The sequence below is a fragment of the Ctenocephalides felis genome, unplaced genomic scaffold, assembly GCF_003426905.1.
Source record: "Ctenocephalides felis isolate EL2017-DRISC unplaced genomic scaffold, ASM342690v1 CF-g0.4_SCAFFOLD_00160, whole genome shotgun sequence".
NCBI lineage: Eukaryota > Metazoa > Arthropoda > Insecta > Siphonaptera > Pulicidae > Ctenocephalides > Ctenocephalides felis.
In genome coordinates this window covers 8,880-19,163 of record NW_020536314.1, presented here as the reverse complement: position 1 = coordinate 19,163, position 10,284 = coordinate 8,880, and the positions used below count along the sequence as shown (strand labels likewise).

Below are 10,284 nucleotides of genomic sequence, written 5' to 3'. Positions count from 1 at the left end.
AATACGTTAATAAAAATGAATATTATAGGCACTAGAACATATGACAAACATTTACAGTAATTTTAGATAAATTAACGATTGTCGTTGTATTGAATTTTAACAACCTTTTGAGAATACAGAAAATTCAATTGACCCATCCGAAGCAAAATCAGTCCTAAGTTTGTATCTCTCCCAAGTCAATATTGAAGTCAATAAAATTTAACTTTACAAAATGTTATTACTTTTACTTCTATTATAAACGATTGAAAGTACCAATGGCCCCATCTTTGTTAACAATTGAAAGAAATTAAATCATAAGATCAAGTATGTGTCATACTCGTATTACAAATGTATGAACTTTGATGCACTCTTACAAGTGTATTTTAGTGATGTTGAAACTTAAAGAAATGAGAATATAGGAAATTTTAGTTTTGGATTCTATAATCATATTAAAAATATATTAGCTCTAGTATTGATATATAACCTATATAGCGAAAGAAATAAATGAAATAGTATCAACTGATGCAACTGACGTTATCAGGAATAAGTTATTGTGATCGCCAAAAAATAGAAAATGAAAGTTTTTGCTTTTTGGAATACTTCAGGAAAAATGGAAGCACGTATGTGTGTTTTTTTGTATAGCGAAGGAAATGCATTTATGCATCCCAGACTGGTGTTTTGTCTGGGTATGTCGGACTCAATACCGCCTTGGTATAATACCGACTAAAACCTCCGCTTTGCCCTTGCCTCTAGTCCCCACGAAAACCGCCGTTAGGCATTACTTCGTGGGGGGAGGATCTAGAATGTTATAATTCTTAACTTATTTTATACTCATCTTTTAAATGCGCGAAGTCCCATTCGCCCTTTCTTTTTCCATAGAACGCAGGTCAATGTACATAAAGGTGTGTGCGTGAGTGTGTGTGCGTATGTATGGATACAATTTTTCGTCCACGTTTTCAGGAGCACGGATCTACCGATTTTAAATATTCAAAAAGAATTTGATACCTATTGATAAGGAGATGTGCTGATTAGTTTATGAAGCAAAGAGTGCAGAAAATGAACATGAATTTAGGGAGAACAGAGCATCCAATTTGAATGATTCAAAAAACATTCAATTCGTAATTATGAGAAAAATTGGTGATTAGTTTTTTGCAAAGACAAATCCAGCCGTTTTGGAGATAAGGAGATAAATGTGCAAAAAAATGTAGTTTTTGAAATAACGAAGCATCCGATTTAAATGATTCAAAAAACATTTTACTTCTGTTGACAGTATGAAGAAACGATTAGTCTATGCGGATGGCAAACATTTTATATAATCCTATATTAATAAATAATATTATAAATTTAATTCCTAAAAAATTACTATATAATACTAATAAATTTAATTTCAAAAAAACTGGAATGGAAAATTACAGCAAGTTGCTTAAGGCACGACGCACCCGTAGTTTTACGATGAGATCATTGAAATTTTATGGGTCTATTTCTCATCACTAATATTTTTTATTCTTCTTATGATCAGGCAATTAAAATCATCAATTGAATATGTAGAGCGTCCATTTCTTAATCAATTTACATCAATTGCCAGTGATTATATACTTTACAGATTTATTTGATTTGCGAAAAATGTGTAGAAATATAATTACTAGATCGAAATATGGTACAGAAATAATTATATATATATATATATATATATATATATATATCGACTCATACGTCAAATGTTCATGTTTCAGTCCAATTTACGTAATTAATTATTGAGAAATGTTTTGCTTATAATTGATCAACTGCTATTGTTTTCTAATTGTGATCGTAATTATAATTTTTTATTGTCAAAATGCGCAACACTATCGATGTCGATAATTTTTGTTCCTTGCTATGTTTGCTAATTTTTAATCACTTAAAATCTAAAATAATTTATAGAACATATGACATATTTCTAAAAAAGATGGATGCTTTCGGAATAAACCATATATTGGATATTATAGAAACAATTCATTAATTTATTATTGTAATTTCTTTCTTATCAGCTGAAGGTTTACTCAGCGTTTCAATTTTATTAACTTGTCGTAGGGTAGGTTATAGTAATCGTCCAATAATCGAAAATAAATTTTTTTACATATCTTTGCGTTTTAGAAGTTTCTGAACATTTTGGCATACCTTAGAAAAAAATAGTGTGTACATGGGTGTGTGCGTATTTATTTATTTATAGATACAATTTCGCACGGATCAACCGATTTGAATGATTCAAAAAGCATTCGATTCCTATTGATGCAGAGACGGGCTCGTGCTGATTAGTTTTTGGCAAAAGTCAAGTCGTTTCAGATATACGAGCAAAAAGTGAAGAAAATGAAAATTCGGTTTTTGCAAGAACGGGGCATCCGATTAGAATAATTTAATAGATATTACTTTTGTATTGGCGGGGAGACATGCTGATTAATTATGTACGGGGCAAAAAGTGTAAATATTAGCAATTTTTGACAGAACCGAGCATCCGATTAGATTGACTCCAAAACCACAAGTTACGCGTTGCATTGCCTAATTTTGTGTTGCAAATTTTAAGTTTTTCAATTAGAAGTTTTACTATAATTACGCATTAAGTACTACAGTTTTATATCTAATATAGTAAAAAATGAAAAATAGTATGTCTATTGACACATTACCCTAATTGTGATAAATAGTGAGATTACGATCGCCAAAATTTTTTGATATGATAAAAAAAATTGACATTTTTTCATCTTATTCACACCATGAATTTATCAACACTCGTTGTGCAAGATGTACCGATGAAAAAATCAATACAGTACATTTATTTGATTTTACTGAACGTTTTATAAATATAAATTATTTCATCATATCACAAATATGACGCATTTTGTAAGTTTATTCAAATTAATTTACGTACATATATCGTAATACTTTGTAAACACAATGATTTAAATAATTACCTAATTAAATTTCCATATTGACCAAAATTTCAAGATCATTTTAGGAACGTTGTTATGATGCATTTTTTTGTAAATTTACTTTAATAAATCATTTGTTAAAAATTGTTTAAAATGTCAAGAAAGAAGTTTAATAGGTATCAAGCGCCAAACTTGTTTTTATATTTTTACCAAAATATATTTATATACCAAATAACCTTTAATAAAATAACAAACATACCAAATGAGCTGTAACTTCTATTCAATAAATAAGTCCATAATTATATTGTATATGTTCCAATCAATTTGAATAATATTCTGAGTTTATGAGTAAATCGTGGTCCAGAATAATTTATCCAAGCATTTACTCACTTCCTAGATAAAATCCAATTTTATAGTAGATTTTGAAGTATTCAGGAGATTCAAAATAGTGTATAAACTATAGATAATATAATTTATAACTTAGCTAGAGTCTGTGTTTTATTCAGAATCACATAAAAGTTACTGGAGGAAGAATGTATTTTTTATAGGTTCTTAAATATTATCCACATTTATTTTCTATTTTTTATTCCTGTTGATCTATTTCGGAATTTTTTCAGGACCTTTTTCGCATTTATCTTCCCATTCTAATTTTGTCACTGCAATATTTTGGCGCAATTTTCTCAACTGTTTGTAGTTACATGGGACAGTACAATCGGTAATATTAAGGCCTCTGACTGGTGCATATAAACTTTCTGATGTGTACACCTGTATTGGAACAAACCACAAATTTAATGAAAATATTTTGGTTACATTTATATTTATACCTTGAAAATTAATCCAAAAACAAACTTGGGTTTATTATTTGTAACACAAGTGAAGTGATTAAATGAGGTATTAAAAATACTATTGTAGATACTTTTTTCTTAACATCCAGTGTGTTAGTCCAGTCATTATAGTAAGTTCACCTTGGAATTCGAGATACCCAACTGTAAGTCTGTAAATACTTGTATATTGACACCCTAAAGTTGTCTCAAAACCTACATATGGTATTGATATCCTACCATATGTAGGTTTTGAGACAACTTTAGGGTGTCAATATACAAATATTTACAGACTTACAGCTGGGTATTTCGAATTCCGAGATTCCTCCCTAATTTAAGCAAATGACTGGACTATGTTGCTTGAAAAACTATATTAAATGGAGCTGATATTCTATTCTTGTGGTTTTTGGAGTCAACTATTAAAATAATTTAATGATCTGAATCAATTACAATTCAAACCAAGTTTTTTGCGTTGCTTTCAAAATTAATTTATTATTACCTTTAACCAGAAGTCTTCTTCGTCGGCTACTTGATGGGCTTCTATGACCACAAAACCGCCTGATGGTGGGAAGAAATGGTGAATAATTTCCTTTCCTGAGGTAAATCCTTTCTCACCACCCAAAGCGGCAAAGAAGGGCGATATGTTTGCATCATAAGCAACGTGTACCATCATTCTTGTATCGCATGGTTCCAATTTGTGGTTCAATTTATCGTCCAATGTGTCTAAGAAGTACCTCAGCGTTCGACCTAAAATAAACAGGAAAGGGATAAACGTTGAGTAAATTCATTAAGGAAAAAGTAAATTAGCAATCAAAATTTATGTGGTTATTTTCTCATGTTATATCGATTATATCTATAATTATAATGCTCTATTTTGATTTTAACCCTACAAGGCACCTAGTTTCAAATGTGGTACACCAACATCCAGGGTTCTTATAGCCATAAAACTATGATTAGCGGCATGTCTTGGCATCTTTATAGATGCTACGGATATTTAGCAATGTAGTAATACAAATATTCACCAAAGGATTTATTTTTATTTTTATAGGTTTTCCTCGCTACTTCTGATTACCAGTTACATACAATATATATTTGTCACAAGTTTTAAAAAAAATGAACCTTGTAGGGTTAACTCTTTTCCCTCGCGCGTTGCAAAATTTGTATGTATTTTGTCGCCGGAGCGGCGGCATCCGAGCGGAAAGGGTTAAATTTTCCCTATTTTGATTTTAAATCGATTCAAATATTTCTGACTTGTTCATTGAGCATGTACCAATAAATAGTTTAAAGTGGTACAATTTATCTTCCAAGTAGTACTTCAGTATTCGACTAAAAATAAACAGGAAAATTGGGGAAGAATTTTGACTAGATTCATTAGGGAAAAAGTAAATTAGCAATTAATATTTATATGGTTATTTTCTCATGTTATATCGATCATATCTATATTATCATGTCCTATTTTGATTTTAACCCTTACCACTCGCGCATTGCAAAATTTGTATGTATTTTGTCGCCGGGGCGGCGGCATACGGGTAGAAAGGGTTAAATTTTCTCTATTTTGATTCGAAATTAAGTTAAATATTTCTGATTTGTTCATTGAGCGTGTACGTATTCGACCAAAAATAAACTGGAAAATTGGGGAAAAATTTTGACTAGATTTATTAAAAAAAAGTAAATTAGCAATCAATATTTATGTTGTACTTTTCTCATATTATATCGATTATATCTATATTATTTTGCCCTAGTTTAATTTGAAATTTGCCCTATCTTAATCAGAAATCGATTCAAAAATTTCTGACTCGCTTATTGAGCATATTCGAATAAATTGAATCGTTAGCAAAAATCTGGATATTTTCAGGTTTTTGTTTTTTACTGATCTTTTTTTGTATGAAAGAAACAAGCAATTTTAATTAAATACGCGAACTTTTAATGGAACTTTTTAAAGCTATTTAGTACGATATTTGAGAAAAGGATTTTCAAATTGGATCCATTTGGACAATCTTAACCTTGTCGTTTAACAAATAGTTTTATTTCTAGAGACCTTGAGAAAATTGTGTCATTATTTTTTACTGTGGTCCTAGAAATGTTATTAAAAGTATGAATACATGATGAAAATTTAAATGAACAAAAAGAATAAAAATAACCGAAAAGGTAAGGCCAGTTTGACTGAAGCCATGGGATGTATTTTTAAACTGCATGGGATATTTTAAAAAAAAATTATAATAGTTACAATCAATACTGCTACTCATAACTAACATATAAATTATAATAATAATTTGTATTATAAAATAATTATATTATTTTACTAACCTCCAGTAATTGTTTTAAGGTAATCAGTTGAAAAGGATATATTGACAAATTGATGCATCACTTTATAAAAACCGTCGGATATCTTTTCAGTATACCACTTGGGCAATTTGAAACCACTATAATACTAAATTTAAAAAAAAAACATAATTACCTATTTAATGAAATATTTTTAAAAAAATTGATTAATTAGTAAAAAACTTACAGTTGTTTCGTATAATTCATATAACGCATGTAAAATTTTCAAATAATTGTAATCCACTCTGGCTTCAGTGTGTTTTTTCAATGCTTTGAATACTTTTTGGAATTCTCTCTCCGATTTAAATAATGGCACCAATTTTTCTATTAATGATATATTTTGGGTCGGATAATAACTTTTGCAAGATCTGAAAAATCCTGATGCCTATAAAGGTACATAAAATAAAATAAATATATTGTTGTTTATATTGCTTTAATATGAACTTACAGCATCAGTAAATTCGTGGTTATGAGTAGTAGCCAATCTTCTGGTCGACCAATGTCTCTTCAAAGCCTTCTTCTTATTCTATCAAAGCAAAAATATTTTTTTGACAATTTATATTATAATTTACTTATAAATTAATTGTTTTGAAACGATTTTCAATATATGTTATACTTGCCCTTCCTCGAAGTCCTTCTCTCAAAATTAGTGCACTTTCACGTGTTACTATTGTATATTCGTTACCAGCTGCAGTAACTTTAGTTAAATGTTTAGTAACATATGGTCTTTCTAAAAATTGAGGATATAATTTTCTTAGTTTATCGCCAATTTCATACATAGTGTCTTTTCCCATCTGAAAATAAACAAATTGCCTAATTAACCAAAATCTATTAGTACCTGAGATTCTATTTCAGACATAGTGAAACCTAGTTGCTAAATAAATCAGGTTTAACTAATACCAGATATATTTTAGTCGTCAAAATTTTATAATAATTATGAAAATTAGTTTTTCAGAATTGAATGAACAATATTTAAATTTACGATTTTAGATTTTTGTAAATTTATAATTGTTTTCCAATATTTTTCATTATTTTTACAGAACTGTGAACGATGATAGAAAATCGCAAATAAAACCAATTAATAACTCCTTATAGTTCTTGTATAGTTTTATTCGTTTTTATTAAAAATTTATTTTAATAATTTTTGTTTAATAACATAATACTTTAATTATATGTAGTTAGATTATATAATTATGAAATAGTTAATAAATAAGATAAATAACAAAAAAATGAGTTTTTGATTAGAGGTAAACTGTACCAAGTGTGTTCCTACGTTTATTTTTATATTTTAAGATTTTTTTAAATTATTTAAAATATTTTGTTTTAACGTTCAAAATAGTTTACCAAGAAAAAAATAAATTGTTGATATATTACATGAATCTCTGATATATGTAATGCTGGTTGGTTAAAATTATCTCTTGAAATGTACTTTATTTTAAACAATTTTACAAATATACCCAATTTTTTACAAAAATGTTAACGTCGCGTAGTTATTATATGAACATTCGATGATAGGAATATATATTTTAATGATTACTAAAGCTTTTCATCGAATCCTTTAAAATTTTATAATTGTAATAAAAACTAGCTGTAAGTGGAATTCTGTCTTAAGGCAATTAGGGCATCGTGCCTTAAGGCAAATTGCTGGAACTTCCCGTACCAAAAATTATTATTTTTTTAAAAACGATTAACATTTTTGAAAAAAATTTAATTAAAAAAAATAGATTTGAGAAACTACAAATTTGACAAAAAATTACTTTTTTTGAAAAAAAAAATTATATGCAAAAAAAAATTTTTTTTTGAAAAAAAAATTTTTTTTTGGATACAAAAAATTTTTTTGAAAAAAATGTTTTCTTCATTTTGACATATTTTGGAAATTCTGAACTTTTTTTCAAAGCAATCGCACTGCTTGAACTGCATAGAGACGAAATGTCAAAGCGCGCATGTGCCGCGCCGCCGTCTAACGCATAAGCATTGGTACGGAACCCATAAAAATGTAAAAAATATACTTATTGTTAAAATCTCTATAAAATATCTGATAATTGATGTGCATATGTCTAATGATAATTTTTAACCGCCGAATGGCATTATTTTTTACTTTTTCATTAGATCTCCGAAACCGCTAGACCTGCCTCCATGAAAATTTGATCAATTCTACATCTTGTCAGTACAAGTAAAATGTTTTTGAATTATTCAAATCGGACGCTCCGTTCTCTTGAAAACGGAGGTACCGTTCTTGGCACTTTTTACCCCGTATCTTCGGAACGGCTAGACCTGCCTTTACCAAAAACTAATCAGCACGTCTCCTTATCAATACGAATCGAATGTTTTTTGAATTATTCAAATCGGTTGATCCGGTTCCCGAAATCGTCGACGAAAATTGTATCCGCACATACATACACACACATACATACATACATACATACATACATACATACATACACACACACACACACACACACACACATACATCCATTTTTCTAAGGTATGCCAAAATGTTCAGAAGGTTTGAAACGTCGAGAAATGCAAAAATTTTCATTTTCGATTTTTTTGCGATTACTATAACTTACCCTACGGGAAGTTAAAAAGAATCATATATTTTCTATAGATACTATAAATATTTTCTTATTACCTTATTAGTTCTCCAACTGGAAATTGTACTTTTTATATTCGTATGATGGATTAGCATCCATCATGTATTTATCTGGGAATTGTTCTCCATGTCTTACTATCTAAAATATAATTTGAGTTTAATATATATCAATTTCAATTTATTTTATATTATATATGCAGTATTTATACGCGAATATGTATTCATTAATTATTATTATCCATTAATTGATTTTGTTTTGTTAAACTATGTGGTCATCGAAATTACAAATTACTTGATGACAATTTAATCACATACCAATTTATAATTTTGTTTTAATTAATTCTAGTACATTGTTTAAAGCCATATTCAGTAATATGGAAATAATATATATTATATATAATATATATATAAATATATATATATATATATATAGATTTTTCGACTTTGAATCATATTTGAATGTTTTAACAGCTCATTCGTAAAAAAATAAGTTAAGAAAAAAATAATTTTTCTTCATTATACGTTTCGACACTTAATGTGTGTCATAATTCAGTAATCATCTTAATAATTTTTTTTCGGATTTTAAAACAAAACCATAATTATTAGAAAAAAGAGAATTATATTATTTAAATTCATAATGGAGCAAAAAATCATACTACTCCGTAAAAGTGACAGAACCAATGAATATAAAAACATTCATTGTTTTTTTAATAAAAATTTACGTTTAATCTTTTATAGAAATAATTCGGAGATATGGGGTGGCCACTTCTTCAGGGATTTTTATAATAAACTATTTTTGTAGATATGTTTTTAGATAAGTTTATTTCTTTTACTTAAATGTTTTCTTTTTTTTATAAAAAAATAGATTTATTTTTATATCATTACTTTTACGCTTCGATGAAATGACATCCCCTTCAGGAAATATTTAAAATAAACAATTTTTTTATCTATTTATACATTTTTAAGTCGTTTATCTTTAATATTTATATGATTTTTCAATATGTATAATTTTGGCTAATTGTACTTAACAAAGTCTATTTTTAATCTTAATTATTGCTTTTTTTTATTTTGCATTTTAATAGTGTTATATAACATATATAACATAATAGTGAAATGTGAAAATCAATTTAAAATTGAAATTTGCAAAATATGGATTTAATTAGGTCAGAACTCGCCCTGAATATAGACACTTCTCATATGTTTGATAGATTCATTTTTGACACCAAGGTACATGAGTCTATGTTTATATACTATTATATAATATATCACTTATATTATTATTTTTTATACCATATTCTTACCACAAAAACAAATTTCAAAGTTTTATTGTCGACCAAGTCCGATAATTTCACTTTAGGGACAAATTGCTCGACTGCACTTACTTCCGCTCGCGATAGAGGTAAAAATATGGAAAAAATCACAAATATATATATCAAAGAACTCATACTGTATATTTGGCACTAAATCAACGTATTAAGATAAATTGATTAGATGTGCATTTATATAATTTATTAATTACACAATCTGTTAAGTACACAATTTATTTATTGATTTGCGCATTTCGTAAGGTCGTTCATTGCGATACGTAGAAGTTGAGGAAAATCATATGCGTCAGTTCATAAACGTTCGGAAAGATGATGTCACAATAATTAACAAAATATGTTAT

At 27.9% G+C, this 10,284-nt stretch overlaps 1 protein-coding gene across 1 annotated transcript; it reads right to left on the bottom strand.

The window, feature by feature from the left end:
• Positions 1–3,479: 3,479 nt before the first annotated feature.
• Positions 3,480–6,884, bottom strand: LOC113379203. Its single transcript, XM_026619524.1, has 7 exons — positions 6,864–6,884; positions 6,646–6,819; positions 6,474–6,551; positions 6,213–6,410; positions 6,011–6,134; positions 4,203–4,450; positions 3,480–3,647 (listed from the first exon to the last, which is right to left on the bottom strand). The coding sequence occupies exons 1-7, from the start codon at positions 6,882–6,884 to the stop codon at positions 3,480–3,482; spliced, it is 1,011 nt and encodes a 336-aa protein (XP_026475309.1).
• Positions 6,885–10,284: the final 3,400 nt, after the last annotated feature.